Genomic DNA, 23350 nt, shown 5'->3' with positions numbered 1-23350 from the left:
AAACTTAGGAACTGGTGAAAAAGGAAGCAACAGCCTAACCTGGCGAATAGCGCACGACTGAGAGCTGCTCGTTCCCATCTATGTAGCTCGACAACACTTGTTGTGTCTCCGTGTCCAGCACCACCCATCTGTTGGAGGGAGAAAACAAGAGATTTTCTCAGCAGCCAGGGACCACACCAAAGGGCACAGTTCTTTTCCGGTGTGCAGGTGCACAGAAAGCTGAAATTTAACAGGACAAAGCTCCCCCACTAACTGCATTCTGGCCAGAGGAAGGAAGTTTAGCCTGTTGGTTTTCTGCTTTTCACACAGGTGTTCTCAAGGCCAGAAAAGAAATTGGCAACCCTTACTAACGAAGCAGGGTTGCCCTTCCCAAGTGTGCAAAAGTTGAGGCGAGGGTGGGGTGGAACAAGTAGTTACCGTCCAGAGCTGAACCCGACTGTGACCACTTTCCCACTGGGATGGAAGTCAGCACAGAGCCCTGTCTCCTAGAGAAGAGAGAAAGAGGAACGACATGAGATTTATTGTAAATACTATCATGACATAGGGTAGCTAACTGGATATGGTGCTATTCATTCAGTGTGTTCAAAGCACAGAACTGCCCCAGTCAGGTGGAAAGAGGCTATGAAAGAGGATTAGACAAACTCCTGGAGGACAAGGCTATCAGTGGATATTAGCCATGTCAACTATATTTCCCCTCTGCTGTCAGAGACATTATGCCTCTGAAGACCAATGTCTGGGAATCACAAGTGGAGGGAGAATGCTGTTGCTCTAACATCCTGTTTATGGGCTGCCCAGAGGCATTTCATCAGCCACTGGAAGAACAGGATACTGGAGTAGATAGGCCATTGGCCTGAACCAGCACGTTCATCTTACCATATTTACTCAAGTCTAATCCTGCCATAAAGAAGGCTGATTGCCAAAGAATTGATGCTTTTGAATTATGGTGCTGGAGGAGACTCTTGAAAGTCCCATGGACTGAAAGAAGATCAAACCTCTCCATTCTTAAGGAAATCAGCCCTGAGTGCTCACTGGAAGGACAGATCCTGAAGCTGAGACTCCAATACTTTGGCCACCTCATGAGAAGAGAAGACTCCCTGGAAAAGACCCTGATGTTGGGAAAGATGGAGGGCACAAGGAGAAGGGAATGACAGAGGACGAGACGCTTGGATAGTGTTCTCAAAGCTACCAGCATGAGTTTGACCAAACTGCGGGAGGCAGTGGAAGACAGGAGTGCCTGGCATGCTCTGGTCCATGGGGTCACAAAGAGTTGGACACGACTAAACAACAACAATCCTGCCAACCTAGCAGTTCGAAAGCACGTCAAAGTGCAAGTAGATAAATAGGTACCGCTCTGGCGGGAAGGTAAACAGTGTTTCCGTGCGCTGCTCTGGTTCGCCAGAAATGGCTTAGTCATGCTGGCCACATGACCCGGAAGCTGTACGCCATCTCTCTCGGCCAATAAGGTGAGATGAGCGCTGCAACCCCAGAGTCGGCCACAACTGGACCAAATGGTCAGGGGTCCCTTTAGCTTTAATGCACCGTCAAATCTAACGTGCACCTCACTTTTCAGAACCTTGAAACCAAAAAACCGTATTTGCTGTCAAATTTAAATGTGCCATTGAATCTAAAGTCCACCGTAATTTTTGCAACGTAATTTGGCCAAAAAAGGTGAGCGTTAGATTTGAGTAAATACATTAAGCTCTTATGTGCGGTTTTCATTGTTTGTTTGTTTTTAATTTCAGTTTCTAACCCTTACAGTCCCAAAGCATGTTAGCCGATGGCTATTAAAATCTTAGAAGCCAGAGAGGGTTTCTTTGCTGAATGAAATCTCCAACAGGGCAAGAATTCGCTTCTTTCATGTATTTCGTGTCCGCTTTGTGTAGGATGATCATGGAGAAACAATACTTCTCGTCTACCCTGATGCCTGCAAGCTGGACATGAGCAAAACAGCACTCTGCCCACTCTTCCCAGGAACTGGCATAATGCTTCCGACAGGGAAAACATAGACAACATGGCTAAGCTGCTGCTGATAGCCTTGCCCTCCATGAATTTGTCTAATCCTATTTTTAAAGCCATCTAAATTGATTCTCTGTGTCCACTGGCCATTCCACATCAATGGCACTGCCAACACCCCTGGGCCATGCCACACGTTCCTCCCCTCCCTGGTCCAGTTACCTCCAGCGTGGTGCTCCAAGCCAGCGTGTGCTCCCCACTATCCCACATGCAGAGCTGCCTGTCATGGGCGCAAGTGACAAAAAGGTCCCGCGAAGGGTGAGTGCCCAGCCCCCACAGTTCGTCCGTGTGCCCCTGCAAAGGAAGAGCGTTGAGAAGCAGCTGGAGAAGGAAGGAGCAGCTGAGGAGGAGGCCCTGCGACCAGACCAGACCCACCCCTTTACCTGAATGATGGGCCGGAAGCCCTCCGCCAAGCTCCCCCGCAGCAGGGCATTGCGTGTGGTCCCTACCAGCAGCTCCCCTCCGTCACCCTCGGCGATGGTGCGGACGGCACCAAACTGTTCCGGAATCTGATTGCCAAAGAAGCAGCAGGCATTATAAAGCTGGTCTGTGTGTAAAGTTTGCTGGATTCACCCAAGGATGGATTAAAACCCTTTTCCAGTCTGAGGGCCGCATTTGCTTCTGGGCAACCTTCCGAGGACCACATGCCCACTTGGAAATTCAATGCTTCAAGTTACTTTGCCTTATTTACTTTTGTTATTTATAAGGATTTATAGCAGGCTTCCTCAACCTTGCCCCTCCAGATGTTTTTGGCCTACAACTCCCATGATCCCTAGCTAGCAGGACTAGTGATCAGGAATGATGGGAATTGTAGTCCCAAAACATCTGGAGGGCCAAGGTTGAGGAAGCCTGATTTCTAACAACTCACTTTTCTCTATCAGGGATGGGCTCGAAGCGAGTCAAACAAAACCAGAGGGAACCATCTGATGAGATTTTTTAAATTCATATGATTAAATCGGCAAATGTTTCTTTAAACAACAAGCCTTAACCATAAGGTGTATCCTCCCTTCCGGGTGCAAACCTACAGTGAGGGGCCAAAACAGTTAAGAGGCTAACCCCAGATCCCCAAGCACATTTTAGTAAAAGAAAAACCCACCCCAAAGACCCTACTGATTCTGGTGGCTGGGGCAAAAAGGTGGGAGAATGTTTGAAGTACAGTGGTGCCTCGCAAGACGAAATTAATTGCGAGTTTTTCGTCTTGCGAAGCACGGTTTCCCATAGGAATGCATTGAAAATCAATCAATGCGTTCCTATGGAGACTGTCCGGGGACAGAGGGGAAGCGCCGCGCGCCTTCCCCTCTGTCCCCGGACCTGTTTAAAGCAAGGGGCGGCGGGGAGAAGATTGCTTCTCCCCGTTGCCTGCCCCGCAATCTCCGGGGACAGAGGGGAAGGCGCGCGCCTTCCCCTCTGTCCCCGGACCTGTTTTAAAGCAAGGGAAGGGGCAGCGGGGAGAATCACTTCTCCCCGTTGCCGCCCCTTGGTTCAAAAGGGGTCCAGGGAAGAGAGGGGAAGGCGCGCGCGCCTTCCCCTCTGTCCCCGGAGATTGCGGGGCTGGCAACGGGGAGAAGCGATCTTCTCCCCGCTGCCCCTTGCTTCAAAAGAGCTCCGGGGACAGCGGGGAAGACGCGCTGCGCTTCCCCGCTATCCCCGGAGCTTGCGGGGCAAGCTTCGTTTTGCGAAGCAAGCCCACAGGGAAATGCGTCTTGCGAAGCGGCTAAGAAAACGAAAAACTCCTTCATCTAGCGAGTTTTTCGTCTTCCGAGGCGTTCGTCTTGCGGGGCACCACTGTAGACTCAGGGCCGGGGTGAACAGAGCTCATTGCTTTGATAGGGATGCAAATGGCTTCTTCTTTAATCATCAGATCTGTCAGAAAGGATACTTTGTGTGTGTGTGTGTGTGTGTGTGTGTGTGTGTGTGTACCTCAGGCTGCAAGTGAAAATGTGTGAGGTGGCCACGCCCACTTTCAACCACCCCTGGCACGCAGCCCCCAAAGAGTTGGCCAAGGGTGAATGTGGCCTTCTGTCCATATGAGCTTAGCCACCCCAAAGCTAAAGGATATGGTGGTTATTAACGTCCACCAAGCAATCTCCAATAGCTGCTGTGCAGATCCATTCACCTCCCTTACCTCCACCTCCTGCAGCAGGGAGAGGCTGGGGCTCCACCGGACCAGGCGCCGGTCCTTGCCACCGCCACTGAGCACCGAGCCATCGCGGCACAGGCAGAGAGAGAAGATGCTGCCTTCGTGGGCTCGCGTTTGCTTGCTGATCTGGTACGTCTCTGTAAAGAGAGGTAAAAACACACCTGTGTCAAACCCTGGTTCACTTTTTGGTGACACGACACGGGGATTAGTGCCAGGTTCTCTGTTGACATGCCTCTCCATAGGAACATAGGAAGGTGCCCTATTGTACAGTCAGACCACTGGTCCATCTTGTTCGCTTCTCCATTGTACAGTGGTACCTTGGGTTACATACGCTTCAGGTTACATACGCTTCAGGTTACAGACTCCGCTAACCCAGAAATAGTGCCTCAGGTTAAGAACTTTGCTTCAGGATGAGAACAGAAATCGTGCTCCGGCGGTGCGGCAGATGCAGGAGGCCCCATTAGCTAAAGTGGTGTTTCAGGTTAAGTACAGTTTCAGGTTAAGTACGGACCTCCGGAACGAATTAAGTATTTAAGCCGAGGTACCACTGTATATCTAAATCGCATAATTGGGGAGCACGCTCCAAACACCCTTTAAATGCCTGCTCAGCCGCTGTCTATCTATTCCAGATTTTAAAATGCCGTACAGTGGTACCTCAGTTTTTGAGCGTCTCGGAAGCCAAACATTTCAGTTTTTGAAAGCCAAAAACCCAGAAATAAATGCTTCCCTTTTTGAACGCTTTTTGGAAGTCGAACGGCTTCCGCTGCATTTCCCTCCCAATTTTATTCACTGACTTTGCAGACCACCCTTTGCGCCTCAATTGTCGAACGTTTCGGAAGTCGAATGGTCTTCTGGAACGGATTGTGTTCGACAACCGAAGTACCACTGCACCAAAAATATCCACAACTGGAATTGAAGCTCTGGGGCTGGCTGGAGACTGGAGGACACACGGAAAAGAGGTTGCTCCTGCTGCGCTACCTCACGCATCAGCTGTTAGGCGGGGCAGGTGAGCAGCCTAAACAAAGCCCCACTGAGCCTCCAGTCTCTTCTCCACCTAACTGAAGTCCTCTTTGGGCTCCAGGAAGCATCTCTTTGCAAGTTACGAGGACTCTCCAGCTCTCTCCCTCCATTATTTCCCAGCACCACGCGTATACATGCAAGTCAACGACGCACAAGTGGGGAGTCCCCTGTAATCGTTTCTAACTCTGTGTCAGTCCACATCCCATAGCATATGTAGATTGTATGCAAATCAGCATATGCCCAAGGAACCACCCTAGCAGACCATGGTCTGCTATTACCATTCACCTTCGCATACCTTTCGCCCCCTTGCCCAGCGTACGGATGTCAGCAGGCACCCTGGCCCAAGTCAGGATGTTGCCCTCCGAGTCTCCGGTCAGCACATCACTGTTGGTGTCGAACACAAAGCACTGGATGAACTTGGGTTTCTTGTATTTCTGGAAAGATCAGGAAGGGGAGATGCTGATACAATGGTGGCTGGGAAGAACCGGACAAGGTTCATTCCCGTATCAAAAAGTTCCAGCAGGATGTTTATCAAAAAATATCTAAAATAATTAAATCGCCTCTTCAGGCTTCTCTATTAATGACAGCATGAAAGCTTATTTGCTCTAAATAACTTTCAACACAGATGTAAGCTGTGTTCAATCGCCTAGTACAGTAATGGAAAATTTCGGGGGGAGGGGAGGAATCTACATTTGTCTTTGTAGTACAAGAACTGACGGAGTTTGGCTATTGTGGGGGAAAAATAAACACATAAATTTTGTGTCTTCAAAGGGATGGTGGATCCAGAATGCTTCTACACCATCTGGTGGGATTTTATTTATTATGCTTTGGACTTAGATGCCAAACATTCACTGTCTGCAGTACTGGATTTAGGGCAGTGCGTGCTGTCCCCCCATCCCCCCCACAGGGCAGCAAGCTGAGGGGGCACAAAATAATAAAAAATAAAAAGCGTATTATTGTGAAAAGAAGAAATATTTAGGGAGAGGGCAGTGCCAAATTTTGTCCTCGCTCAAGGCGCCCTATTACCAAAGTCTGCTCCCGCCGCCCATGCCAGTTTGGGAAATATGTAGGCTTTGGTTTATACTGGTGTGTTACCATTTCTTTCTTTCCCCCCCTTTTATTTGTATATGGTAACAATGTAATGCACTGCTACTGTGATTTTGGGTCGTTGAAAGAAAAAGAAGAGGAGGAAGAAGAAGCTGTTCAAGCAGGAACTTGCACTTGCAGTTCTGCCCAGGGTAAAACACTGAAGTTAGCAAATGATAGCATAGTGATCTGGGAATCTGTGTGAGGAGTTGCATGGGGAGAAAAAAAGAGAAAGATTAATTTGGACAAACAACTAACGTCAGGCAAGGCATGGAAACAATGAGAGACGTTTGAGTAGCGAACATCGACTGGGACAGAGTGAAATGTCAGCAGAGACATTGGTCATACCCACACCACACAGCCTGCCCCCCCGCCGAGAATCCCAGGAACTGTAGTTTGCCCCTCACAGAGCTATAATTCCCAGCACCCTTAACAAATGACAGGTCCCAGGATTCTTTGAGGGAAGCCATGTGATTTAAATGTGAATTAGATATATAGTGACAGTTATTAAGTTATTAAGGCAGTTGAGGAAAACTCTGGTTGAAAAACATAGCTAGCTAAAAAGGGTGCATCTAAACATGTGCTGGGTGTTTTCTGCCACCACGTTTAGCACCCGTATTTTCACCGAGGAAAGAATTGGGGTTGACCATCTAAGGCCTGGCATTTGGAAGCCTTCCCTCCCTACTTCTCCCACCCTGTTCTCTATTATTGAAGGCCCCCAGCTTTACCAACGACCCCCTTTACCACACACACACACACACACACACACACACACACACACACACACTGCAGCACTGCCTCACCCCAAAGATTCCCTGCTTCTTTGTTAGGCTGTTTCCACTCCAGGTCCAGAAATAGACATGAGATTTCCCAGTGGTGATTATGTTGCTGCTGTCTTGCGGGTTGAACTCCACCGTCAGGACAGATTCATTGGTACTCTGCAAGGTGCAATGGGGTGGATGGGTGGAGGAGAACATGGGTGGGGAGTGGAAGGAAGAAGGTATCAGGGTGATGTGGCCTCTCAGCACCATCAAAGATGCCCACAAGGATTATTCAAAGTGTTGTAAGTCTCCCAAAGTGCCTTTTAACCTTAGTTGTGTGTGTAGGGAAGACCAACCCTCCGCACCCCTGAAATGATCTGAAGGAAAGGCACTTTTGACATTGCTTTTATTTTAATGGGATTGTTTCAATATGTACTTGAATTATGGATGCTTATATTTTTATAACTGGCTTTTAAGCTTTGTAAATCACTCCGAAGCTTATTTTGGCATTAAGCAGTAAATAATAATAATAATAATAACAATAATAATAATAATAATAATAATAATAATGGTGATGATGATTATGATGATGGAGATGATGTTATGAGGAGCCACCACCCAAAATATTAGTATTATTTTCATTTTATTCTTTTTTTTTTTAGGTGGTGTCTCTGCCTCTGTGGAATGACCTCCTTGCTATGCTGCATATTACCCTGACTCATTCATATGCCAGCTAAAACCCTAACATTTTTGCTGGGCCTTCATGGTGTTTTTAACTATGCTATTTATACAATTAGAATTATTTTAATGCTTTTGTTTCTTATGTATTATGATTATCCTTTGGGGGGGGGGAAGCTGCAGTTTCACAAAAATGCTTGCACTGGTGTAACAATTGTAATACAGTGGTGCCTTGCAAGACGAAAAGAATCCGTTCTGTGATTCTCTTCATCTAGCGGTTTTTTCGTCTTGCGAAGCAAGCCCATTGACGGTTTAGCGGATTAGCACTATTAGCGGCTTTTAGCGGCTTATCTGCTGATCAGATCAGCTGATAAGCGGCTTAGCGGCTTAGAAAAAGGGGGGGGAGGAAAAAAACCCAGCAGGAACTCGCAAGACATTGTCGTCTTGCGAAGCAAGCCCATAGGAAATTCGTTTTGCGAAGCACCTCCAAAACGGAAAACTCTTTCGTCTAGCGAGTTTTCCGTCTTGCGAGGCATTCGTCTTGCGGGGCACCACTGTAGTGCAAAGTCAAATTCCACCCACCGTGTTTAAATCAGACGAGACAGCAAAGCCAGGCCTCTCCACACAGACAAGAGAGAGAGTCTTCTGGCTCCCCAGTTGTGGAAGCTCTTCACAGTAAGGCCCACCTTTTCAACACCAAGTGACCACTCTTGATGGACCACAATGAGGCTGTTTGCTGTTACTCAGACTGTCAAACCTTCTACTGCTGCTGCTGGGGGTTGCCTTGCGTATATTTTTTAACGAACTGAATGTATTTTTGTGTGCATGTGTTCTTATTACCATGTACAGTGGTACCTCGGGTTACGTACTTAATTCATTCTTGAGGTCCGTTCTTAACCTGAAACTGTTTTTAACCTGAAGCACCACTTTAGCTAATGGGGCTTCCCGCTGCTGCTGCGCTGCCGCCGCACAATTTCTGTTCTCATCCTGAAGCAAAGTTCTTAACCTGAAGCACTATTTCTGGGTTAGCAGAGTCTGTAACCTGAAGCGTATGTAACCCGAGGTAGTGTTACATATGTTTCAGGTTACATATGCTTCTGGTCACAGACTCCGCTAACCCAGAAATAGTACCTTGGGTTAAGAACTTTGCTTCAGGATGAGAACAGAAATCGTGCAGCGGCGGTGTGGCGGCAGCGGGAGGGCCCATTAGCTAAAGTGGTGCTTCAGGTTAAGAACAGTTTCAGGTTAAGAACGAACTTCCGGAACGAATTAAGTACGTAACCAGAGGTACCACTGTATTTCATTTTTTTAACTTATCTTTATGCTTTTTAAATATGTTGTGAGTTGCTTGGAGATCTTTTTGTGTAACAGGCAACAAACAAGTTCAAATAACCACCACCACCACAGTACTCACCTTGATTTCAGCCTGCTTGGTGCCACGAGCACAATCCCAGACAGACAGCATGTGCTCGTTGGACTCGTCTATCACACATAAGTATGCCCCCTCATCCTGGAGGGAGATAGGAACACAGGAAGCTGCTTTACGGAGAGTTAGTACAATATTGTCTACACTGATTGGCAGCAGCTCTCCAAAGGTCTCAGGCAGAGAGTCTTTCTCAGCCCTAACTAGAGATGCCAGGGATTGAACCTGGGACTTTCTGCATGTCAAGGGGATGCTTTACCACAGAGGTTCCCCAGCTGTGATCTGGGGACCACCAGTGGTCCATGAGCTTCATTTAGTGGAGGGAGAACATAGCCATTGTAGGTAGTAGCATCCTACGTGATGGGCCCTATGGTCATAACACAAGGTTCCATTATGGCAGGCATAGGCAAACTCAGCCCTCCAGATGTTTTGGGACTACAACTCCCATCATCCCTAGCTAACAGGACCAGTGGTCAGGGATGATGGGAATTGTAGTCTCAAAAACATCCAGAGGGCCGTGTTTGCCTATGCCTGCATTATGGTGTGAAGCAGTTAGCTCACTGCTTGCTCAGGGACCTATGGGGTTAACTTATCAAACTTAAAAGTGGAATATATACGTAATTATAAAAATGATATATAAGGATCAGCGCTCAAGAGAATGCATGTATAATAGTATTTAGTGTGGGATAACCAGTCTCATATAACCAACATGCTTAAGTCAAATTAATGCATGAAGTAAGTTGTTCTGCCAGGCTTAGCTACATCACATTGGGAGGAAATAGGTCTACCTGAGAAGCTCAGCATGTAAAAAAGGTTTGAAATGATTGCTCCAACTCAGACTGCATGGCTCTCACAAGCCAGTCTTGAGTTCCTATACTAATAATTTAGGAACTTTCACCATTTTGTATATAAGATAAGTTTTACTGTCTGTGCTCTGAAACACATGAACCTGACCTTTGAAGCGTTCATAAGTAAACCCATTTTTAACTTACCAAACATGGGATTTTTTCTGTGCTTAGGGAAGTGTAAGACTTTGGAAATAAACTTTTGAAGGGATATTCTGGAACTCACTTTAAAGGGCACATATTTTAAAGGTCTAACATCCTCTATTTCCACAATTTGCTGCATATTTTGTCGTTTTAAACCTCTCTTGGGGTCTTCTCACCAAAGAGTACTTGCCCCAAATCTTGTCATCCAGAAATTCTCCTTTTTATATACCTATTTTTTCCTTGAACCAACGTATAGGATGGAGAAGTTGTAACACTCACAGCCGTGGAGAAAGCAAGGGAACCAACTCCTCTCTCAAAGCTGCCCTGACCAATTTCTAGCAGGGTGTTAAGGTTGGACGAGTCCCAGATGTGAACAGAGGGTTGCAGAGGCTGTAAGGAGAGTGGGGAGAAAAATCTTTCAGCTTCTCTGTGTAAAGAGGTAGAGCAAAAAGAGGTAGAGATCAAAACAAGCCAGTACTCCATATAGAAAGCACATTGCTAGTTTGCTAGTAGCAGAATATTAATTCAAATGGACTATCTATCTATCTATCTATCTATCTATCTATCTATCACAGAGTAATTAATTTTGAAATGTTATTTTTTAATAACACGAATATCTTCCTTTCTTCAAGTAACTCACACCTGCTTGGTTTTTGATTTGTGCGTGCGCACACACTTTATTAATGGGTTCCATTTGTTATTCACACCTCATAACGCTTTGTTTGCTGATTGAAGGAGTGCATTACTTGTACTTTCGCTGCTGTCAGTAGCCAGACCAATAGAAGATTTTGCTACAGTGGTGCCCCGCAAGACGAATGCCTCGCAAGACGGAAAACTCGCTAGACGAAAGAGTTTTCCGTTTTGGAGGTGCTTCGCAAAACGAATTTCCTATGGGCTTGCTTTGCAAGACGACAATGTCTTGCGAGTTCCTGCTGTTTTTTTTCCCCTTCCCCCCCTGTTTCTAAGCCGCTAAGCCGCTTATCAGCTGATCCGATAAACTGATAAGCCGCTAAAAGCCGCTAATAGCGCTAATCCGCTAATCCGTCAGTGGGCTTGCTTCGCAAGACGAAAAAACCGCTAGACGAAGAGAATCACAGAACGGATTCTTTTCGTCTTGCGAGGCACCACTGTATTTAAGCGCATTCTGTTTTGATAGGTTACTGAATTCCATCTTTAATGTCTGTGTAACCAGGAAGTGGGGCAGTTAAGTAATTTTAGATTCTGGACCTAGCGTGGTCTGGTTGGGAGGCAGGAAGAGATGTTTTTCAACCCTGCATCCCCAGAAGTTTATTTGTTTACAAAAATATTTATATACCACTGTATCATAACGCTGTATCTCAGCGGTTTACAGCAATGTAAAAACATAAAACCAAACAATGAAATCATAACAAGCTAAGAACAAGTTAAAAGCACAAAGAAATTAAAAGCAAGTTGTTGAACTACAGTTCCTATCGTCCCATAATCCCTGCTAGGGATTATGGGGAGTTGTAGTCCAACAACATCTGGGTGCCAAGGTTGAAGAACACTGGTTTGGGCAGCATTTCGCATTACTTCAAAATGTGAAAGGCCACCAGTCCTATTGTGTTTGGGAGCATTCTGGCTCATTTCGCTGAGTGGAGCCCCAAACCTCTCTGCCCCAAAGTCTTAAATCTGATGGCACCACTGCAGCCAATTAATCTTATCTCTGGACAAAAAACGTGTAAGCCATGTAGCTGAAATGAAGGGGGAAATCACGGCCTTGGGTGCCTCCCAGATCTAGGGGTTTACCTTGCCATCCTTGTCCACACCAGCCATCTGCCCTGAAGCAACGCGGACTTTGTCAGGATGCACTGCTAGGCTGGAGAAAGAACAGAATCACAAGATGAAAGGGCCCGATCCACCATCTGCTCCCAAACTCAAAGTCTCCTAACCCCATCGCTCCAGAGAAGGTGAAAACCACTTTGCTCAATCAGATTCTCCGCCCTCACCCCCCATGGACCAAAGCAACGTCAAAATTCAGCATCCCCCCCCCACCTCTTGCCTTTCGTTCTAAGTGATCTTTGCGGTGCCTCCTGCACCACGCTCTTGGTTCAGCACCCAGTGCAGGCGAACCAGTCACACTCCCCTAATCTGCCTCTGCTGGATGATTTCAGTGAATGGGGTGCTGCCCCAACAACCTCAGCCTGCTCTCAGCCACCGAGCCCTGCACACTTGCCTGCCTTCTTACTTACTTACAACCAGGCCAGCGGGTGGCTGTGCATGTTGGCTTTTCCCTCCTCCTGTCTCAGTGATGCAGCGAGGATGGTTGGCTCTGCCTGTCATTGGCTCTGTCCCTGCCTGTCATTTGCTTTGGCAAATGACAGTCTACCAGTCCCATTGGACGCCAGCCGCCACTGGTGAGACTAGGTGTCTGTAGTGGAGTGCCTATTTCTTGCATCATGGGAGAGTGAGCACAAGTACCGTATTTTTCGCTCTATAAGACGCACCAGACCACGAGACGCACCTAGTTTTTGGAGGAGGAAAACAAGAAGAAAAAAATTCTGAATCTTAGAAGCCAGAACAGCAAGAGGGATCACTGTGCAGTGAAAGCAGCCATCCCTCTTGCTGTTCTGGCTTCTGGGATAGCTGCGCAGCCTGCATTCGCTCCATAAGACGCACACACATTTCCCCTTACTTTTTAGGAGGGAAAAAGTGAGTCTTATAGAGCAAAAAATACGGTATTTGTCTGTATGTTTCCTGCACCTGTCCCTGTGCTGTGGGTGTAAGGTAAAGGTAAAGGCTCTGGGGTTGCGGCGCTCATCTCGCTTTATTGACTGAGGGAGCCGGCGTACAGCTTCCAGGTCATGTGACCAGCATGACTAAGCCACTTCTGGCGAACCAGAGCAGCACACGGAAATGCCGTTTACCTTCCTGCCGGAGCGGTACCTATTTATCTACTTGCACTTTGACGTGCTTTCAAACTGCTAGGTGGGCAGAAGCAGGGACCGAGCAATGGGAGCTCACCCAGCCGCGGGGATTTGAACTGCTGATCTTCTGATTGGCAAGTCCTAGGCTCTGTGGTTTAACCCACAGCGCCACCTGCATCCCTCATGTTGTGGGTATACATACAGGTAATATACACAGGAGTATTGGAGCAGGTTGCGGGTCTGGGAAATGGCTCCCGCAACTCACCAGCGCACGCAGTCAGTGTGCCGCAGGTAGTGGCGTTGTGTGCGATGTTGCACATGATACAACACAACCACACAGGCAATGAAGTAGACCAGCTCTCCTGACGTCAACACGTAGAGATTGGAGCGGCAGTCACGGCCTCGGTATCCATATCTGGGACCGGCGTCAAGGAGCAAAGAACCGACACAAATGCAAAACGGGGAGGACAAGGGAGCCACGCCTGCCTGCTCTCTGTGTCACTGGGGACTCAAGCGATGGCTCTGTCATCTTTTGTGATAACACCCCTGTGAGGGAGCCCACTATTTCAGGGGCCCAAATGGTGGGACTCAAACCAGGCAGAACTGGGTGCTAGTCCCTACTCAATTGCAAAGCTCAATGGGTGACTTTGGACCGGTTTGCTTAACTCTCAACCCAATCTACCTTTCAGGGTTGTCGTGTGGGTAAAAGTGTGGGATCTGTGTATGCCACCCTGAGCTTCTTGGAGGAAGGCTGGGATAATGATAATAATAATACAAAGAAACATAGGAAGCTGCCTAATCCCATCAGACCATTGATCTATATAGCTCAGTGTTGTCTACATTGACTGGCAGCAGATTTCCAAGGTTTCAAGCAGGAAGTTTTCACCCCAGCTCTACCTGGAGATGCTGAGGATTGAACCTGGGACCTTCTCCATGCAAATAATAATAATAATAATAATAATAATAATAATAATAATAATAATAATTTATTTGTACCCCGCCCATCTGGCTGGGCTTCCCCAGCCACTCTGGGCGGCTTCCACAGAAACCAAAAAACACTAAAATATCATACATTAAAAGCTTCCCTGAATAGGGCCGCCTTAAGATGTCTTCTGAATGTCAGGTAGTTGTCCATCACCTTGACATCCGATGGGAGGGCATTCCACAGGGCGGGCGCCACCACCGAAAAGGCCCTCTGCCTGGTTCCCTGTAGCTTTGCTTCTCGCAATGAGGGAACCGCCAGAAGGCCCTCGGCGCTGGACCTCAGTGTCCGGGCAGAACGATGGGGGTGGAGACGCTCCTTCAGGTATACTGGGCCGAAGCCGTTTAGGGCTTTAAAGGTCAACACCAGCACTTTGAATTGTGCTCGGAAACGTACTGGGAGCCAATGTAGGTCTTTCAAGACCGGTGTTATGTGGTCTCGGCGGCCGCCCCCAGTCACCAGTCTAGCTGCCGCATTCTGGATTAGCTGTAGTTTTCGAGTCACCTTCAAAGGTAGCCCCACGTAGAGCGCATTGCAGTAGTCCAAGCGGGAGATAACTAGAGCATGCACCACTCTGGCCAGACAGTCCGCGGGCAGGTAGGGTCTCAGCCTGCGTACCAGGTGGAGTTGGTAGACAGCTGCCCTGGATACAGAATTGACCTGCAAAGCAGATTTCTACCACTGATCTGCAGTTCTTACCCTCAACCTAGTCAGCTAGAAACAAAAAACAGAGAAGGTAGAAGCTAAGTGTAAATTTAAATAACATTCCTCCTCCTATGCCCTAGATCTGCATGCTTTAATTCAGAGATAGCCAACCTCCTGTCCTCCACACATTGTGGACTACAACTCCCATCATCCTTGACCATTGGCCATGCTGGCTGGGGCTGATGGGAAATGGAGTCCAAATAAACCCTGGCAGGCGCCATGTTGGCTACCTTTGGTTTATAGGGCACAGTCAGTGCTCCTCAGAGACACTCCTCCAGGTGCCACTGCCAAGTGGGGTAAGGCATAAAACACAGAGAGAAAGAGGGGGTGAGGGGGGGAATGAGCGTTGTCTGTCCATTTCTATTCCTCTCAGTCTATTCTTCTCAGTCTCTCATTTTCTCATTAGCCAGCTTGGTGAACTACAACTCCCATCATTGATCATTGGCCATGCTGGCTGAGGCTGATGGGAAATGGAGTCCAACAACACCCAAAGGGAACCAGGTTGGCTACCCCTCCCTGAATGGGTTTCACCGGGGAAACAGTGTTATTCTGTGGTGGCTACTGTGCTTTAGGAAAGGCTGGGATGGGAGGGCAGAGGAACAAGGGCAGAGGAATTCCTGAAAGGATACACCCAGTCCAGCTTCAACTTCTCGGTCGGCAGCTCCATGCGCAGCTCCTCGTAGTTGAGGAAGTCGGAAGGGATATACATGGTGATGGGGCGGCCACGCAGGAACATCTTCGTGGAACGTCCTTCTAAAGGGACAGAAAGACAGAAGGAGGGAACAGGTGGGCATCAGCAGCTGTAGCACAACAAATGCACCTTGGCCCAAAAAGTCAATCTGCATGTCTTCTGCTATGGAGGTCCTGCCCCTCCAACGACCAAGCATCACCCACTTTTCAGGACTCCTGATGCAACCAGGAGAATCAAGTGATAAAACTTTGCCTAGGCTCCTATCTTAAGGATGAAGAACCTCAGGCCTAGGGGTCAAACACAACCCCCACCCCTAGGCCTCTCTATCCAGCCCTCCCTCAGCACTCTTAACAAAACTACAGCTCCCAGGATTCTTTGGATGATGCCATTACCGTTTAAAGTGCTGTCAAGAGTGTTTTAAATGTATGGTGTGGCCTAACTCCACCCCAGGCACCACCAGATGTTCTGTCTTCCATTACAAAGAGCCAGCTGCATCAGGCCAGTGACCCGTCCAGTCTAACATCCCGTTCTCACAGCGGCCAGCTATATATCCCTATGGGAAGCCTGCAAGCAAGACCTGAGCACAACAGCACTCTCCCCTCCTGCAGTTTCCAGAAACCGCTACAGTCGAACAGAATCTGTTCCGGAAGTCCGTTCGACTTCCAAAATGTTCGGAAACCAAGGCACGGCTTCCGATTGGCTGCAGGAAGCTCCTGCAGCCAATCGGAAGCCACGGAAGCCGCACTGGACATTTGGGTCCCAAAGAACGTTCAAACACCGGAACAATCACTTCCAGGTTTGCAGCATTCGGGAGCCAAAACGTTCGACTCACAAGTCGTTCGTCAACCAAGGTACGACTGTATTCATAACTTGTTGGAGGAAAAGGCCATCAGTGACTACTACTAGTAGATGGTAGCAAAGCTTCTGGATACCAGTTGTGGAAGCTACAGGAAGGGAGAGTCCTCCTGTGCTTGGGTTGTGTTGGAGGGTTTCCCACAGTTGTCTTGGCAGCCACTATGAGAACAGGATGCTGGACTAGATGGGCCACTGGCCTGATCCAGCAGGGTTATTCTTACGTTCTTAGAAGCATACCCCCTCCAACAGTTAGCCTTTGTAGCCCTATCCTCTGGATTTTGCCTAATTGTATTTTAAAGTCATCCAATCTGGTGACCATCTCTACAAACTCCCATATGCACTGTGTGAAGAAGGACTTCCTTTTGTCTGTCCTGAACCTTCCAACCTTCAGCTTCATAAGACGTCCCCAAGTTCTGGTGTTCAGACAGAGGGAGAAAAACTCCGGCCTGCTTTCTTCTCCCAAACCCTCCAATGCAACCGTTTCCGAAGCCTCACCTTGGTGCATCCGTCGAGCGCTCAGTGGCCCTATGCAGAGGGAGAGGAAGGAAGCATTAGGGATTTGTAGGAAAGAAGAAGGGGCTGAATCTTTACCTGGAGCAGCCTTCACCAACCTACATCTCCAACCCACCAAACAGCTTTATTGTCCCCTTCGCCATCCTTGACTTTGAAAGCTCACCTGGACTTAGGGAGGGATCCTTTGTTCGGCTGCAAAGAGAAAACAGAACATTAAAGGGGCCGGTCAGGGTTTACCTGTGTGGTAGGTAACTTAGAAGGAAATGAACTGTGGAATAACCAGGGCTTTTTTTCAGCCGGAACTGAGTTCCAGCACCTCTCAGATGGGCGCCATTGCCATTCTAAGAGAACAAGGGAGGTGTTTGTGTTTTGTTCTAGCACCCCTTTTTTTAGAAAAATAGCACTGGGAAGAACACTACCTCTGAGCATGCACACAATACCCTATTACTCCCCACAGAGCAAACATAACCAAATCCCACATGGCAATATATGGTGTGTGTCTATGTTTATGTGTATTTGTGTGTGCTGTAGATAACAGATTAGCCAACATGCTGCTCTCTGGATATTTTGGACTACATCTGCCAATTATCCCCGATCAATGACCATGCAGGCTGATGTGAGTTGGAAACTAAAACACCCAGAGGGCACCATGTTGGCTATCCCTGGCTTATAGGGAGCAGCCAGAGTCACCAGAGATCATCTTCAGTAATACTCCTCCAGGTGCCCTGCAGTGTTAGTTAAAGTGGACAGCAACCAGAAAGAGAGACAGAGTGCAAATCTGTCCATTTCCATTTCTCTCAGCACCTCATTTTTTTCAATCTTAAATTCAGTTCCCCACAATTCCACATCTATTTGCATTTTTAAAAAATCTTCCTGCAAATTCACCAGCCTTTTAGTGCAAACATCTCTCAATACCTATTCCCTGTAATACAATGATTTTTTTGTACTTTATTTTCACTAATATATGCATTTCTATGCACACATTCTGCATTTCTATACAAATTACTAGGCTGGAGAACTGCATTGAAAAGTCTGGAGAAATTCAAATTTCAAAAGATAGCTGTGTTTTGGTTCATACCTTGTTTTGGAAAACGCAAATCAACCGGGTTTGCCTTTAAATGTGGACTGACTCAAATTCCCCCCCCCCCATTCCGAAGTAGGAGGCAGAGTCTTTTTGGTGTTGGTACTGTGGTTGTGGAATTCCCTCTCCAGAAAAGCACATCTGCACCATGGTTATATTTCTGGCACCAGGCAAATATTTTAAAATGTATTCCCTCCCCCCCTTTCTTTTAAGATATTGAAATTATATTTTATTAGTGTATTTTTTCTTTTTTGCAGACTGCCCCTGGGCATCTCCAAATAAACAGTCCAGAGTGCAACCTTGGGGTGGCACTGTGCTTTTGAACACGTACTGAGTGCAGGCTCCCCCACCCTCAGGGCAAATACAACCAAATGCCACTCATGTCCCTAAATCAGAAAAATTGGGGTGATACATGGCAGGTGCCTGTGTGCGCCTCACTTCTCAAAGCTGCTGGAGTGGTTGAAGAGGTTGGCCGAGGACGCTGCCTTCTTGGAGAGGCGCTGCTTGGTTTTGGAGGGTTTGTCGGAGGAGCTGTTTCTCCGCAGTCTGGGAAAGAAAGAAAGGGGGACTAGGTAAGGTGCCCCACTATGATGTCGTATCCAACGTTAGTCCTATAGGGCTAGCTCAGGGGTCTTCAACCTTTAAGACAAAAAGAGCCACTTGGACCCGTTTCCGAAGGAAAAAAACCTGGGAGCCGCAAAACCATTGCGACATTTAAAACAAATATAACACTGCATATATTGTTTCTTACCTTAATGTCTGATCTGACAGCGGGCAGGAAGGTGACGTCAGGACGGTGTGTGACTAACACACACACCGCCCCCATGCGACGTCACAGCCAGTACAGCACCCGCCACAGTGAGGAGTGTCGGGGCGCACAGTGCGCCTCCTCCCCTCGCTAGTATCTGCCCCGGAGCCACGGCAAAGGTGTAAAAGAGCCACATGCGGCTCCGGAGCCACGGGTTGCAGACCCCTGGGCTAGACTGTCGCTACTTTCAGGTGGGACGCAAGAACATATAGGCAAATTCAGGATGTGCAAATAGAACCGACTTGGAGCTCTTGCACAACAAATTCACTTCCCTGAAAGATCAGACTTTTTGCAATAAGAAAAGGGACAGGAAAATGCACTGGGAAGGGTGGGATGGAACCCCCCTTCGTGCAACATGACTGGTGCTCCCCACAAATAAATCAGAGTGGAATGTTCATCAAATAGCCAATTTTGTCCAATCTCCCTGCAAACAAATCGGAAAGAATCCTCAATAAACAGGTCAGCTGGAAGCACCTCTGCTCCAGGTAGGCCCATTGATATTAACAGACAAAACCTAACTCAGGTCCATTAATTTTAGTGGGTCAGCTTAGAGTGCCTTCGTTCTACCTTCACTGTCAGAGCTAGTAGAGCTTTGAACACCATCTGCTGGGAATCACAAGTTTGCAGTGTGGTCCTTGCGCTCATCTCCTGCTTGTGGGCTTCCCTTTGTGCAAACAGGATGATGGACTAGATGGGGCTCTGGCCTGATCCAGCGGGCAGGCTCTTCTTACATTCTTATGGATGCAACTCAATCATTGTTTTTGTAGACCACTCAGAGGTTTGCTTACAAATCCAGTGGAACAGAAATTGTGTTAAATAAAATAAATAAGTAACAGAGATGCATCCCGCAGTCAAAAACTCCCCTGTTGTCCTTTGCCTGCAAGAGCGGAAGTTGTTTATGTTGTGAGTCTATTTTGCACCCACGGATATAGGCTGATTTGCTTCTCCTCAGGGTGCTTTAGGCCACTGAGAGGGAGCAACCCTGGTCACCCTCTTCTTCTAAGGAGAAGTGGCAGTGGCAGCAGAAGACAGGCTCTTTCTTCTGAGGAAGAGCTCTTCACAGCCAGAAGAAGAAGAAGAAGAAGAAGAAGAAGAAGAAGAAGAAGAAGCAGCAGCAGCTGCCGCCTTTGGCCTTGTGGTGTGGGGGCAACGCTCTGCCCACAGCTGCAAATAGAGCCTGGTTTTTACCAAACCTTCAATTCAGCCAAGAGAGAAAGGGGCGGGCTCCTCAGAGCAAGCAGGAAAAGAAGCTCAGAATGGTAGAGGGGGAGAGAAAGGGTGAATCACAGGACAATAAGTGACCCAGAGACAAGGCCGACCTGAGACATTCCGCTGCCCGAGGTGAATGTGTGCATCCCCAAGTCAACACACACCAGACCCAAGGTTGGTCACACGATTTTGGCATCTGAGGCAGAAAATCTCACAAACGACTCTCCTCTTCTCTGACAGACACTTCTGTGTTCAGTTCTGGGCACCACAATTCAAGAAGGACACTGACAAACTGGAACGTGTCCAGAGGAGGGCAACCAAAATGGTCAAAGGCCTGGAAACGATGCCTTATGAGGAACGGCTAAGGGAGCTGGGCATGTTTAGCCTGGAGAAGAGGAGGTTAAGGGGTGATATGATAGCCATGTTCAAATATATAAAAGGATGTCACATAGAGGAGGGAGAAAGGTTGTTTTCTGCTGCTCCAGAGAAGCGGACACGGAGCAATGGATCCAAACTACAAGAAAGAAGATTCCACCTAAACATTAGGAAGAACTTCCTGACAGTAAGAGCTGTTTGACAGTGGAATTTGCTGCCAAGGAGTGTGGTGGAGTCTCCTACTTTGGAGGTCTTTAAGCAGAGGCTTGACAACCATATGTCAGGAGTGCTCTGATGGTGTTTCCTGCTTGGCAGGGGGTTGGACTCGATGGCCCTTGTGGTCTCTTCCAACTCTATGATTCTATGATTCTAGGGAATATGGAGCAATAAATAAATAACTGGCTCCCATTTTGTTTCCTTCATGATACCCAAAATCAACTGCCTGAGATGGCTGTCTATGGACAGCACCAGCCCCAGTGTTTCTCTTTTTCCTAAATCAGGAACCTCCATCTTGTGGACCAGATTTGGCCCGCCAGCCCTCCTGATTTGGCCCCCAACCACGTCCAGCTGGTGTCAGGCGTGGAGCAGAAGAAATTTGGCTGGAGAGCAGGAGAGAACCACGTTATCAGCTGGTGAATGGGAAGTTCAATCCTGAGTGGTCTCCATTTCCCCCCAATCCCGTGGGTCAACTTTGGCAGGTGGGTGGGGCAACCCACCTGTCTGTCATCTGCTGTCAGTTAGGATGTCAGATGATTGGCATGTGGGTGGTCCCACCCACCTGCTAAAGTTGTCCTGTGGGGTGGGGAGAGGTAAAGATCTGTCCCACTGGGCCACAAACGTTCCCAGCCAATGTCCTAAATCCATCCAGTAGATTCATCAGTTTTCAACAGGTGTGCAGGAAGCCACAGGACGATCACATCCTGATCCTAAGTGAGTCACACCAGGGGTGGAACATATGTTCACATATGTTCAATGTACTGAATCCAACTAAACAGGCAGCTGGATCTTCAACAGCAGCAATGGGGCAGCAACATCCTCTGCCATACCTGATGGCACCAAGCTAAGGAGCTCAGGGAGAAAGACATAGCACTGCTCTCACTCCTAGTATCTGGAACACAGGAATCCACCTCATATCAAGTCAGACCATTGGTCCATCTTGCTCTGCCTACACTAACTGGCAGAGACTCTTCAGGATATGTCAATTTAATTAAAAAACATGTACAAAAGGAGGCAAATAAATGAATCAGATCATGCAAGGGGAGAAGGGAGCACACAGTCTCTTCACATAATATCAAGCCATGGGTGGGTCTTTCCCTGCACCCAGAATCAGACAGAAAACCTAGGAATCCTGGCTCTCTGCTCCAACCTACTAAACTAAACCTCATCTCTGCCCAGCCTTAAACCCAGGCATATGCATATGGGAAGCTATGGTCTCTGGCAGATAGACTCCATGTCTTAAACAACCTTTTTTCTCTTGGATCTGGGAATAGGACTCTAGAGTTTTGCTGATTTTTATTTATTTTTAAACACCCACAAGACTAAATCCAGAGCAATCATAACCTTATGAAACCCTCGCCCCTCTTTCTGTTCTCTCCCAGAAGAATCCAGCCCCGTTCCCTCAGCCTTCAAACTCACAGCTCCTTCTTGCTGGACATCAAACTCTGCACAGCTGGGACTGGTGAGGCAGGGGTGCTGCTGCTGCTGTTGCTGCTCCCCACTTCCAAAGGAGGCTCAGGGGATGCTGGGAGCTGACCCAGCGACTGAGCTGGGGGTTGGGACTGCCCCACGCAGGAGACTTTGTCTCTGCTGTCTTCAAGGGGAGGCTCCCCGACATCTTGAGTTTCGTGGGGGCAAGTCCTAGGAAGGTGGCAACCAGTGCCTCGAGCCTGGGGTTCCTCCTGAACCTTTTGCTTTTCCTGAACATTTTGCAACTCCAAGGCAAATCCTGGGTCTCCTCCTCCCTCGGCCTGCAACTCAAAGGAGTTCTTAACGGTCTCCAGAGGGCCTCCACTGGCTAAGCCCTCTGTGAAGCCTGTCTGTCCAAGGGTGGAAGGAGCTTGGTCTGTCTGTCCTTGAACCACCGAGCTCTCCGTCTGCTTAAGGTGCCCGTTGCTTAGGTACTGGCTCTGCTTTGCCTCCAGCATGGAGGACTCCTCTGTTTGCGTCCCGACGCTGACCCTTGGTGAGCCCTGGGCCCTTTCAGCTGAAGGCACTGACTCCCTGTAGCCTCCAGGTTGCTGCACAATAGTGGACCTGCAAACCAAAACACAACGTGAGTTGTGGGATGCCAGCTTGTTTCAATCATCCTTGTAAACACCCTTCACACCCCTTTAAAAAGTCAACATGTCAGATGTGTTTCAGAAAGCCAAGCTTTGCTCCCAGATGATGGAGTTATTATGCAATTACTGTGCGGTAACAGAGCCACTGGCGGAGTAGTTGTTAGGGTGCTGGGCTAGGACCTGGGAGACCAGGGTTCAAATCCCGTCTTGGCCATGAAGCTCTCACTGGGTGACCTTGAACCAGTCCCTGCCTCTCAGCCTAACCAACCTCAAAGAATTGTTGTGAGAATAAAATGGGAGGGGGACGAGAGTTCCTTGGACGAAAGTTGGGATGTGAATGTAATAACAAATCAAAGTGAGCAGTAAGTGCAAGAAAACACTTCTGTGTTGTTGTTTTTTTGGGGGGGAGAATGGTATTATATTCTCTGTGACTAAATTATGCAGCTTGGGATGCTGAGAAAACAATAGAATTTCCATCAAACAGAAGTGGCAGTTGTTTTTATTTAAATTTGTGAATCACTTTATCTTGCCCAAGGGAACCCAAAGCAACTTACAACCAAACAACATAGTTAGCTACTCCATCACACAGTTCCACAGTCATAAATTGACACAGCTCACGGTCAAATTCTTCTGGGTTTTTAAAAAAATCATTGAGTTTATATTTCCTTGGATACATATTTTAAATCTATTTAATTGGTACTGTATATTGATTGTCAAGTTCCACTTTGTCCGTTTTAATGTTTATGAAAAAATTATGCTGAAATTCTGGTTTTACTATTAGTCATAATAATAAACATTCATTCATTCACTCCACCACACTTAGTTAACCACTATACAGCACTTCCTCTCCTTTGACT

General features: G+C 47.7%; 1 protein-coding gene across 1 annotated transcript in view; it reads right to left on the bottom strand.

The window, feature by feature from the left end:
• EML3 (EMAP like 3) overlaps nucleotides 1-23350 on the bottom strand; it is a gene marked incomplete at its 5' end in the record, with an annotated part of 41555 nt that overhangs the window by 4534 nt on the left and 13671 nt on the right. The window contains 16 exon segments of the mRNA XM_082202088.1: nucleotides 40-128; nucleotides 418-485; nucleotides 2176-2307; nucleotides 2397-2522; nucleotides 4139-4290; nucleotides 5469-5607; nucleotides 7063-7197; nucleotides 9113-9208; nucleotides 10390-10500; nucleotides 11878-11947; nucleotides 13261-13410; nucleotides 15312-15435; nucleotides 16724-16753; nucleotides 16905-16933; nucleotides 18261-18368; nucleotides 21850-22467. Of these exon segments, the coding sequence (XP_082058214.1) occupies nucleotides 40-128; nucleotides 418-485; nucleotides 2176-2307; nucleotides 2397-2522; nucleotides 4139-4290; nucleotides 5469-5607; nucleotides 7063-7197; nucleotides 9113-9208; nucleotides 10390-10500; nucleotides 11878-11947; nucleotides 13261-13410; nucleotides 15312-15435; nucleotides 16724-16753; nucleotides 16905-16933; nucleotides 18261-18368; nucleotides 21850-22467 (2177 nt within the window).

This window comes from Podarcis vaucheri (genome assembly GCF_965113315.1).
Source record: "Podarcis vaucheri genome assembly, chromosome: 16".
In the NCBI taxonomy this organism is placed as follows: Eukaryota; Metazoa; Chordata; class Lepidosauria; order Squamata; family Lacertidae; genus Podarcis; species Podarcis vaucheri.
This window is presented reverse-complemented; position numbering and strand designations above follow the sequence as displayed.